This window comes from Saimiri boliviensis, chromosome 2, assembly GCF_048565385.1.
Source record: "Saimiri boliviensis isolate mSaiBol1 chromosome 2, mSaiBol1.pri, whole genome shotgun sequence".
NCBI lineage: Eukaryota > Metazoa > Chordata > Mammalia > Primates > Cebidae > Saimiri > Saimiri boliviensis.
In genome coordinates this window covers 43,634,430-43,647,161 of record NC_133450.1, presented here as the reverse complement: position 1 = coordinate 43,647,161, position 12,732 = coordinate 43,634,430, and the positions used below count along the sequence as shown (strand labels likewise).

At 36.7% G+C, this 12,732-nt stretch overlaps 1 protein-coding gene across 3 annotated transcripts in view; it reads left to right on the top strand.

Moving 5' to 3' along the window:
- LRRC9 (leucine rich repeat containing 9) overlaps positions 1–12,732 on the top strand; it is a 134,825-nt gene that overhangs the window by 67,646 nt on the left and 54,447 nt on the right. For all 3 annotated transcript variants that reach the window (XM_074393170.1, XM_074393168.1, XM_074393169.1), the window contains 3 exons: positions 1,231–1,451; positions 2,925–3,047; positions 11,799–11,929. In XM_074393170.1, coding sequence (XP_074249271.1) covers positions 1,231–1,451; positions 2,925–3,047; positions 11,799–11,929 — 475 coding nt within the window. The remainder of the gene's footprint in view (positions 1–1,230; positions 1,452–2,924; positions 3,048–11,798; positions 11,930–12,732) is intronic.

Sequence of the window (12,732 nt, the reverse complement as noted above, 5' to 3'; positions counted from 1 at the left end):
TATAACATTTGTTATATATTTCATTTTAATGGCTGTTAACAATATGTTTCTAAAACTTTCTTGATCTTAAGAATCACTTGGGATACTTACTGAATGTACAGATTCACAGGTCTCTCTTCTGTAGCTTTCAGTTGAGTAAACCTAGGGGTAGCTTAGACATCTGTGTCTACAGCTATCACCAGTCTGCCATTCCCATACAGCTGGATATTAGTTTTGCTTTGTACATACAATTAAAAACCCTATTTCCTTTTCATTTCCTTCTGTAAAGCTATTAAAGAGAAGAATCTTCCAATCTGTATTTTTCTCATACCCACTTTTTGGAGAAGATTCTTATTCAGACATGGGTAGGTTTCATACCAATTTAATGATTTTTGCTTTATGGCTTTGATCTATCTTGCTCTAGATTGATTCACCTTTAGCATTGTATAGTCCCACAATGGGAACTAATGTGAAAGGAGAACACAGCTAATTATTTGATACTTTCCAAACATTATTCCATTTAATTTCATAACTCCTTGGAAGTAAATTTCAGTATGCCCATTTTATGGCTGAGAAAACTGAGGCTCAGAGGTTACATAATTTATGTATTGTTACAAACCTAGTAATGATACATTTGAAGCCAACTAGAATTCCAAAGTTCTTACCTTTCAACTGTACCATCCTGGCTATACTTATAAAGTGTTTGTAGTACATAATGTACATAGGAGTTAGACTGGTCCCATTTTCTAAACTTCTATCTTACAGTACTTTTAAACATACAAAAGTAAAAGTTTGCTAAATGGTTCATTTTAATACAAATGATGCACTTTCCAGAATGTGGCACTCTAGTTCCTTACCCTTAATATTTAAAAATGAGGGCTGGTGATTATTTTGAGCTTTTTGTAGAGCTTTTTGTTGTCAAAATGGTAAAAATCTTAATTTATTACATCCTTTTAAGGTTATTTGAAAGAAAAATTCAATACTTTCATGTAATGCCTTTCCTTAACTCCTAAGAAGAAGGAATCTACCTAAAAATCCTAAATTAGAATTTAATGTTTGAGATGGGGCTTATACACAAGATTATATTCTTCCAAAACAAAAGGAAAAGCAGCGATAGTTAGTATTACAGAATCTTTAAAACCATTTGAACCTAAAAATGATTTATTTGATTACAGTAAAATGACCAGCCAGTTATTTTTAAATTAACCTTTTAGTGTTATCTGAATCTTTCCTTGAATTTTATTTTTCTAGGTATTTCCAAGATGACTAAATTAACTCGCCTCAGCATAAATAATAATCTTCTCACTGGTTTGGAACAGCATACTTTTGATAACATGCTTCATCTTCACTCCCTTTCTCTTGAGAACAACAGAATCACTTCATTGAGTGGTTTACAAAAATCTTTTACTCTTGTTGAATTATATATAAGCAATAACTATATTGCTGTCAATCAGGAGATGTATAATTTAAAGGTAATCATCTGGGGTAGTAATTTTTTTGTTTTTAAAAATATTTATTATTTCTTTATATTATGAAAGTAATGCATGTTTTCTGCCCAGAATTTGGAAAATATAAAGAAAATAAAAATAAGAGATTTATTAAAATTTATTTGCATTCAATTTATGTATACATACAAACATATATATGTGTAAACATAATGTCCCCATTTGCTATCCTTCTAGGGTAACTTTTTTTTAATGCTTAAGTGTGATAACCCAAACCTATTCCTTCTAACTAGTGCCTTCTTCAATATTTCTAGGGATTCTTTAGCATTCTCCTGTTCTCAGTACAATTCTTGAAGTTCTCTCACTGTTCTCTTACCAGTTGGCTCAAACTTGGTCACCTTTGCTCAGATTTGCTTTTTTTAATTCCCCCAAAGAAACCACTAATTTAAGGCTATTGTGTAATAGGTTTAAAAAAGGTTTGATCAAAATGGAGGGTTTCTATAGCACAGAACAAGAATTTACTTCAAATGTCATATGTGACTTCATTGTTTCTGAAGTTCAGTGGCCATTTTCTAACACTGTGAGTCTTACACTGGCCTCTCCTTTTGCTGATAAAATATTATTATGACTTTATCTCCTACCAAAAACTTGTGTCCATTTCCAGTCTTAGTTCAGATTTCTCCGCATTCCATTCCCCCAATACAAGTACTACTTTTAAGCTAGGGAGGCAACCTAATCAACAACACCAGCAACACAATAAGCCACTTCACATTATGATGCATAGTAGTTTTACTCCCTCTTATATTCACCTCTCCCTTTCATACCTACCAAGACCCTTCCTTCACAACAAAGGCATATCAAAGTGTCTGGTCTAATAAGACAGCACATTTCCCTTAAGACTAATTCTACTACCCTCTCAGAAAGTAGAAACACTTCAATTTTATTGCTTTTCAAATACCAGTGTCTTTTATTCCTATTATATCTATATAGACACATATGTACCATTTATTAAGCCATTATTCCATAAATGAAGTATATTTGTCTTAAACATAGTAAATTTCACTCTAAGCCTTTACCATTAATAGATAATATATTTGGCACTAGTATCCTAAAAGGTATTCTGATTATATAACATAGACCATTGAAATATTGCACAAAATTATACCTTAGTGGTCTGAAAGGGTAACCCTTGCACTTAAAAGTGCACTTAGACTGGGCATGGTTGCTTATGCCTATAATTTCAGCACTTTGGGAGGCCGTGGTGGGAGGATCACTTGAGCCTAGGAGTTTGAGCTTGCAATGAGCTATGATCTCGCCACTGCACTCCAGCCTGAGCAACAGAGTGAGACCCCATCTTTAACAACAAAAAAAGTACACTTAAAAGCACTGAAATCATATGGAATAATAGATAATTCTAATATTAAAAATTGAGAATGGCTAACCTCTTACTAGAGTGTTTTAAATATACATATGAATAAATGTATGTATTTTATTACCTAGGGTTTATGCAACTTGGTCATTCTAGACATGTGTGGAAACATTATTGTATGGAATCAGGAAAACTACCGGTTGTTTGTCATATTTCATCTTCCAGAACTGAAAGCTTTGGATGGAATACCAATTGTAAGTTGTTTTATGACTTATAATATTTGCTCTAAGCTACATGCTCACATATTCATAGGACATAGTTATTTTGAACTTTGCTTTATCACTAGCATGACAGCCAAATTTACTAGACTTAATACAGTCTAGATCTGTGTTTTCTAATTTTGTCATCTGGCCAATTCTTAATTGTCTGAATTGTGGTGGAAAGGGAGAGAAAATGCTGCATACAATAGAACCCACTGAATTCAATGCCTAAAAGGTAAAGAACACAATTTTATGGGACAGGGTAGAAAAATTAGTCTCTGGAGCTTTACCATCGTCTTAAGCCTAAAAGCAGTTTTCTATTTTCTGGGGAAATATAGTTGCTAATATTAATAATTAAGAAAATATATATTTGAACCAAAAATGTGGTACGTCAACATTACTAAGTAAGCTAAAAAGAAAAATAGACACAGACCCTAGGACTGAATGTGAAAGCAACATTTGAATTCTGGGATTCCATAACAAGCAAATTCATAGGACTCCTGTTTTCTACATAACAAGGTAAATACATGACAAGTGTGCAAAGAATAAAAGGTTTCCCTGTGTAATGTTGCCCAGTTCCAATTAGACAAGAAAATACATCAAACTTTCTAGAAAATTGAAAGACAATTCATGATCATTTAGTACTCTGAAGGATTCCAAGAAGATTACTAATCCTAGTCCTGCTCTTTTCTGGCCCCTTCTCAGAATGGACCACTAAAACATTCTCACTCCAACACATGAAAATTCCCTAGCACATTGTATACTGGGCTTTATTTAGTTGTTAGCTTTCACTAAAGAATGTTTTTAACATAGTCCTATGAGACTAGTACTGTATTTACTTTAAAGATGTTGTTGAGGATCTTATCTGTCCTATCTCTCTGTACTCTCATTAGAAGGGCCACATGAGAAAGCACTTTTAGAAATTAATGTAGGAAAACATTTTCCCTGAGGAAAAGTTGTGTTCTGCTCACTAACAATGAGTGTATTAGACTGTTCTCATGCTACTGATAAAGACATACCCAAGACTGGGCAATTTATAAAGGAAAGAGGTTTAATGGACTCACAGTTCCACATGGCTGGGGAGGCCTCACAATCATAGTGGAAGACAAAGGAAGAACCAAGTCATGTCTTACATGGTAGCATGCAAGGGAGCAAGTGCAGGGGAACTCCCCTTTATAAGACCATCAGATCTCATGAGACTTATTTACTACGGCAAGAACAGCTGAGAAAAACCACCCCCATGATTCAATTACCTCCCACTGGGTCCTTCCCATGACATGGGAATTATCACCACTCAAGGTGAGATTTGGGTGAGGACACAGAGCCAAACCATATCATTTCACCCTGATCCCTCCCAAATCTCCTGTCCTCACATTTCAAAACCAATCATGCCTCCCCAACAGTCCCCCAAAGTCTTAACTCATTTCAGCATTAGTTCAAAATTCCACATTCCAAAGTCTGATCTGAGAGAAGTCAAGTCCTTTCTGCCTATGAGCCTGTACAATCAAAAGCAAGTTAGTTACTTCCTAGATACAATGGAAGTACAGGTATTGGGTAAATATATCCATTCCAAATCGGAGAAATTAGCCAAAACAAAGGGGCTACAGGCCACATGTGAGTCCAAAATCTAGCAAGACAGTCAAGTCTTAAAGCTCTGAAATGATCTCCTTTGACTCCATGTCTCACATCCAGGTCATGCTAATGCAAGAGGTGGGCTCCCATGGCCTTGGGCAGCTCCGCCTCTGAGGCTTTGCTGGTTACAGTCTGCCTCTGGCTGCTTTCACTGGCTGGCTTTGAGGGTCTGTGGCTTTTCCAGGTGCACAGTGCAAGCTGTGGGTGGATCTACCATTCTAGGGATTGGAAGACGGTGGTCCTCTTCTCATAGCTCCAGTAGGCAGTGCCCCAGAGGGACTCTGTGTGGGGGCTCTGACCCCATATTTCTTTTTGGCATTGCCCTTGCAGAAGTTCTCCATGAGGGCTCCACCTCTGCAATAGGCTTATGCCTGTATATCCTGGCATTTCCATACACCCTCTGAAATCTAGGTGGAGGTTCCCAAACCTCAATTAGTTACTTCTGTGTACCCACAGGACCAACACCACGTCAAAGCTGCCAAAGCTTGGGGCTTGCACCCTCTAAAACCATGGCTTCAGCTATATATTGGCTCCTTTTAGCCATGGCTAGAGTGACTGGGACACAGGGTACCAAGTCTCTAGACTGCATACAGTAGAGGGGACCCTAGACCCCTCTAGGAAACCATTTTTCCTTTCTAGGCCTCCAGACCTATGATGAGAGGGGCTGCTGTGAAGGTCTCTGACACGCCCTAGAGACATTTTCCCCATTGTCTTAGAGATTTCCATTTGGTACCTCATTATTTATGCAAATTTCTGTAGCCGGCTTGAATTTCTCCCCAGAAAATGGGATTTTCTTTTCTACTGCAACATCAGGATGAAAATTTTTCCAACTTTTATGTTCTGCTTCCTCTTGAACACTTTGTTACTTAGAAATGTCTTTCACCAGATACCCTAAATCATCTCTCTCAAGTTCAAAGTTCCACAGCTTTCTAGAACTGGGGCAAAATGCCACCAATCTCTTTGCATAGCAAGAGTGACCTTTACTCCAGTTCCCAACTAGTTCTTTATCTCTATCTGAGAACATCTCAGCTGGACCGTGTTGTCCATATCACTATGAGCATTTTGGTCAAAGCAATGCAACAAGTCTCTAGGAAGTTACAAAGTTTCCCATATTTTCCTATCTTCTTCTAAGCCCTCCAAACTGTTCCAACCTCTTCCTGTTACCCATTTCCAAAGTCACCTCCACATTTTCAGGTATCTTCACAGCAGCATGTGACTCTACCAGTACCAACTTACTGTATTAGTCTGTTCTCATGCCACCAATAAAGACATCCTGAGATTTTTTGTTTGTTTGTTTGTTTTTTGAGACAGTCTCCCACTGTCACCAGGCTGGAGTGCAGTGGTGCAATCTCAGCTCACTGCAACTTCTGCCTCCCAGATTCAAGCGATTATCCTGCCCCAGCCTCCGGAGTGGCTGGAACAACAGGCATGTGCCACCATGCCCAGCTATTTTTTTATTTTTAATAGAGATAGGTTTCACCATGTTGACCAAGATGTTCTCGATATCCTGACCTCACAATCCACCCGCCTCAGCCTCCCAAAGTGTTGGGACTATAGGCGTGAGCCACCATGCCTGGCCTGAGATTGTGTAATTTATAAAGGAAAGAAATTACTGGACTCACAGTTCCACATGGCTGGGGAGGCTTCACAATCATGGCAGAAGATGAAGGAAGACCAAAGGCATGTCTTACATGGTGGCAGGCAAGACAGCATGTGCAGGGAACTCCCCTTTGTAAAACCATGAGATCTCATGAGACTTATTCACTATCACGAGAACAACACTATCATAAGAACAGGAAAAACCCACCCCTGTGATTCACTTACCTCCCACTGGGTCCCTTCCACAACATGTAGAGATTATTACAAATTCAAAGTGAGATTTTGGTGGGGACACAGAGCCAATCCATATCATGAGTATTATTTAATTATATTCCTTTTCACTTTACCTAAAAACTCAGGACCAAATTTGTGATTCAATAATATAAACCCTATAGGGTCTTATATTCTTTTTGTCACTAATCCTAGTTTCATTCTATTCTAGCTTATATTGTTCTCTATCTTGATTTTCATTATTTATGATTTGCATTTTACTATTTGATTATATGTGTTTCCTGTAAGCTGCCACAAATTATTTGTGAAATGAGGCAGAATATAAATGTATGAATTAATAATTGGATATGAAGACTAAACTGAAAAATTTAGATTTTAAATGCAAGGGATGGGAATGCATTGGATTTGAAGGGCAAGGGAAAGGAAGAGTAAAAGATGTCTAGAAGGTTTGAGTCTATGCCAATAAAAAATACCATAACAGAATATGAATATAAATAAGAAGAAAAGCAAATTGGGAGTATAAGATGATTAGTATTGGACAATAGTTTTATATGACAGAAGATCATTTGACTGAAAATGTCAAGCAGGCAGTTGAAAGCACAGGATTATATTTGGATATGAAAATTTATTTTATATTTGTTTGGACTTGAAATGAAGAGAGTTAACAGTTAAGACCAAAAGCATATGCAATATTATCTAAGGGAAGAGAGTAGAGAAAGTAAAGAAATCTAAGTGACACTTTTTTAACTTTCATTTATTAAAAATACGTAGAAAATGAAGTCAGGAAAAGTGGGTGCAGAGGCAGGTAAGAGAGCAATTTATAATGCTAGAGTGTCTGATACATAAACTTTGGCAATGGCATAGTCCAAATCCTTTATGTATGAACACAAGGAACTCTAGAGAAGTTACATGACTTCTTCCAAGTTACATGACTCTTTAATGGTAAATCATGGGCAGCTGAGCCTCACTCTCTCTCCGACACTCTCTAGAGCAGGCATCCCCAAACTTTTTACACAGGGGGACAGTTCACTGTCCCTCAGACTGTTGGAGGGCCGCCACATACTGTGCTCCTCTCACCACCAATGAAAGAGGTGCCCCTTCCTGAAGTGCGGTGGGGGGCCGGATAAATGGTCTTAGGGGGCTGCATGCGGCCCATGGGCCGTAGTTTGGGGACACCAGCTCTAGACATATAGTTACATTGCCTTCTTTGGAGTTGGAGTAGAAACCAAGGGAGGACATAGACTAGGAAGAACCAAAGAGCAATTTGGGTAGTTGTGTTTTCATTTTATCTTTTGTTCCCACATAATTTTATTTGTAAAATATTATTTTTTGCATTAAGGATACATATTCTCAATTTAGATATGAGGTTTTAATGGAGTAGAAAAAAAGAAGGGAGTTTGAGTAAAAGTAGATCAAATGACTTACCATTTTTATTTAGATCAAGTTCAAGCCATTTGTCTGAAATAGAATGCCAAACAATAGCCATTGGGCCAAATGTGGCCTGCCACCTATTTTTGTAAATAAAATTTTGTAACACATCCATGATTGTTTGTTTATATATAGTCTATGACTGCTTTCACACTGCAGTGGCAAAATTAAATAGTAGTAACAGAGAAGCTATCATTCCCAAAGGCTAAAATACTGACTGACTCTTTACAGGAAAACTGTAGAAAACATTTGCCAACCCTTGATTTAGGACACTAATCATATGTTGCTTATACGATTATGAAAAACACAAAACCAATGGTATTTCTAAGGATGAATTAATATGTTTTTAAAACTTATTTTGAGATTTTATTGTTGAGGATCCAACAAGAGAAGCAGAACTAGTAAGATAGATCTACATATAGAGATAGCTATGTCTATATAGAGAGATATAAATATCAAGGAATACTTAATAATTGAGAGGACCACCTAAATGAGTGTGAGGTCCATAGGACAGGCCTCAGGAATGGAAGATTATGGGCAGGCATAGATAAAAGCTGTTGTCTATGAGTGGATTTTCTTCAGGAAAATTCTTTCTTCCAGGATGTCTCACTTCTGCTTTTAAAGGCTTGCAATTGCTTGAATCAGGCCCATCCAGATTATTCAAGATGATCTCCTTATTGAAAGTCAACTGAGTAGGAGCTTTAATTATGTCTACAAAATTCCTTCACAGGAATACCTAGATCATTTGCTAAAATAACTGGGAACTCTAGCTTCAAATATTTTGTAGCTCTGTTGTTGGTGCATACATGTATAAGATTGCTATGTCTTCTTAGCAGACTGACCCTTTTGTCAGTAGATAATGGCCTCTCTGACTCTGGTAATTTCCTTTGCTTCAAAGTTTACTCCATCTGAGGTTAATGAAGCCACTTCTGCTTTCTTTTGATTAATGTTTAGGATATCTTTTTCCATTCTTTTACTTTCAATCTGCATATATTATTACATTTGAAGTGAGATTCTTGTTGACAGCATACAATTGGATCATGTTCCTTTATCTGCTGCTAATTTTTATCTGTTAATTGATGAACAAAGACCATTTATATTTCATATAGTAAATTGACCTGTTAGGGTTTAAGTCTACCATTTTGTTTTCTTATTTTATATTTGTTTCCTTTGTTTATCTTTCTTCTGTTTTCTTTTTTGTGCCTTCCTATGGGCTTCTTGAACATATTTTGGACTTCTATTTTTATTTGCTTATAGTGTTTTTTAGTGTATCTCTTCATATAGCTTTTTTAAGTGGTTGTTGTAAGTATTACAATGTATATACATAACTTACTATAGTCTGTTACTGTTGACATTTTACCAATTTGAGTAAAGTGTAGAAATGTTACTTTCCTTTCAGTCTATTTCTCCTCCCCTGTTTATATTTGAATTAAATATTTTCATTATATACATTGAGAACCAATGAGACAATATTATAGTTTTTTTACATTGATCAATCAAAGATAACCTAGAAAAATCGAGAAGGGAAGTTTATTAATACTCCTTCCATTGTGCGTTCCTCTTTCTTGGCATTCCAAGATTTCTTTTCTTTCTTTCCATTTCAAGAACTTCCTTTAGTTGTTTCCTTGCTTAGTTTTCCTTCCTCTGAGAATGTCTTGATTTCTCTTTTTATTTCTGAATGATATTTTCTCTAGGTATAGAATTCTGGATTGATGTTTCTCTTTCACCACTTGAAAATTATGCCACATACTCCAGTTTCCATGGTTTCTGATTAGAAATCTGTCATTCACATTGTTTTCCCCTTATAAGTAAGATTTAATTCCTGTCACTGTTTTCATGACTTTTTTCTCTGTCATTAGTTTTCAGAAATTTGATTCTGATTATTCTTATGTGCCTTGCATGAATTTTTTTTTTTTTTTTTTTTCTGTCTGAGGTTTACTTAGCTTCTTGGTTTATGTCTTTTGCCAAATTTGGAAGATTTTTGGTTATAATTTCTTCAAATGCTTTTTCAGCTCCACACTGTTTCTCTTTTTTTCTATGAATTCAGTGATACTAATATTAAACCTTTTGTATGGTTCCACAAGTACAGGATATGTCCATCTTGGTAAAGTGGGGCTCATTTATTTATGGGTCTATTTTCTCTCTTTTGTTCATACTGGGTAGTTTCTATTGTTCTGTCTTAAAGTTCGGTGATTCTTTTCTCTTTTCTCTCCACTCTGCTATTGAGTCCCTATCCATTGAATTTATTTGTTTATAGGATTTTTTAAATTCTAAACTTTTCATTTCATTCTTCATATCTTCTGTTGCTTTGCTATCACTTACCTCTTTGCTAAGGGTTTCCATTTTTTTATTTGTTTCAAGTATGTTCATGATTGCTTGTTAAAGCATTTTTACTTTGCTTTGAAATTCTTGTCAGACAATTAAAAATATTTGTGTCATTTCAAAATTGGCATCTGTTGATTGTCTTCACATTCAAGCTGAGATGTTCTTGGTTTTTGGCATGACATATTTTTTATTTTATTCTGGACATTTTGGGTATTTCCTGGATCTTATTTAAATCTATTTTAGCAAGCCTCCCTTGACACTGTACCAGTGAGAAGATGACAGGAGCCACTTTGTTGCTGTGAGGTGGGAGACAGAAGTCCAAGTTCCTCCATTTGGCCTCTGTTGACAACCTGGAGGCATGTACTGCATTAACTGCTAGGCTACAGTAGGAGTTCATGCTCCCCACCAGGCCCCATTAATTTAGTCTGGCTGGGAGGTAAGGAACTCCTTGTTAATATTTCCCACAAGCCTCCACTGATTCATCATGGCTGGAAGAGACAGGAATTCCTAATTGATGCTCCACAGATAACTCATTATTACTAGGTGGAAGTGGGAATCCAGGCTCCCCATGTTATCTACAATAATACTTGTATGTACAGGGTGGGGAAGTGTGTTACTGCTGAACGTAGGATGAAAGTCCAGGTTCCCACTCAGCAGGTAGATGATGGAGAAGTGCCTTGTTACAGATGTGCACTGGTGAAAGTCTAAGTAGTCCATTCTGCTTTTACTGATGGGCATGAAGTTGGGGCCACAGTTTATTCTGTAGGGTTTAGCAGGAGTAGGCTTGTTATTGTCTAAAGTTTTCTGCTGTGCTAGGCTTCAGCAGAAAACTTTAGATGATAAAAACTTCTCCTGATCCTTTGACTGGAGAGAGCAGGATTTTTGTGGACTTTTGTCTGTTTTTTTTTTTTTTTCTTATTGTCATTTCTGAGTTTCTAGCTTCTCCACCACCCAGTAGAGATTATGAAGCAAAGAAAATCCAGGGTGTCATTCCTCAGGTCCTAAGGTACCTACCTGGTCTTCCTTCTTCTCCACATCTTTCAATATTCTTATGTTTGGTTTTAATTTTTTTAATTAAAAAAATTTTTTAGAGACAGAGTCTCACTCCGTCATCCAGACTGGAAGCCAGTGGCATGATCATAGCTCACTGCAACCTCTGAACTCCTGTGCTCAAGACATCCTCTGGCCTCAGCCTCCCACATAGCTACGACTACAGGCATGTGCCACTGTACTTAACTAATTGTTTTTTATTTTTAGTAGAGACAGGGTCTCACTTTGTCGCCCAGGTTAATCTCGAACTCCTGGATTCAAGCAATCCTCCCACCTAGGCCTCCCAATATGCTAGGATTATAGGTGTTAGCCACCTTGCCCTGCCTTATGTTTGTTTCATATATAATGTACAGGATTTAGCTCTACTTAGTAGGAGGAATTGGGAGAAATGAGTTCACTGAATTTTTACCTGAAACCAGAGAACTATGTGATTTAGTCATCTGTAAGACAGGACATCGTTTTCTAAATGTCTTCATATAGGAACCACCAGAGACTGAGAGTGCAAAAGATTTGTTTGGTGGTAGACTTACTTCTGACATGATTACAGAACAACAAGGACATTCCAACTTCACTCAAATGCAAGAACTAAATTGGACTTCATCATCCATTAGGTACAATCATTTTATTATATGCCTTTTTACATTATAATTAAATTATATGATTATTATTATTTTTCTGAAGCATATGCATTTATAGATCTTATCTAAATATAATCAATTCATAAAATTATCTACTCTAATGCAAAGGTTCATGCTAAGTAATTAGCATTTTCTGAGGCATGGTCTCAAAAAATGGCTCACTGCAGCTTCAACCTTGCAGGTTCAATCTATCCCTCCTACTACAGCCATGTGTCATCAAGCATGGCAAATTTTCTTTGTATTTTTTGTGGAGACAGCATTTTATGCCATGTTTCCAGGCTGGTCTCCAATCATGGGCTCAAGTGATTGACCTGCCTCAGTCTCCCAAAGTGCTGGAATTTCAGATGTGAGCCACTGTGCCCAGCCTAAAATGTAAAATTCCTTTGTATAACATAAAAGACCCTTTATTACCTGTCCATTATCTCTTGTAATCCTTGTCTTTACTGCCCATGACACTTATATTTCAGAAATTCTGAAATACTCTAGTTACTGAATCTCAATCATAAGATGCTCTTTCATGTTTGTTTCTGCCTTTGTTTGTACCTGTTGCACTGCCTAGAACTATTTTCTGCTAATTTACTTGACAAATACCTACAAATCCTCCAAATATCATCTCAAGATCTCTCTCCTCCATGCTGTCATCCTTAACTTTTTAAAATATATCTTCTTTCCCTGAAATGCCATTACATTGGTATGATAGAGATGCTAACTCTATCATAGCAATTCTCCTCTTTATTTTCATTTCTCTGGCTCCCACTTCTTAGGGGCTGAAACAT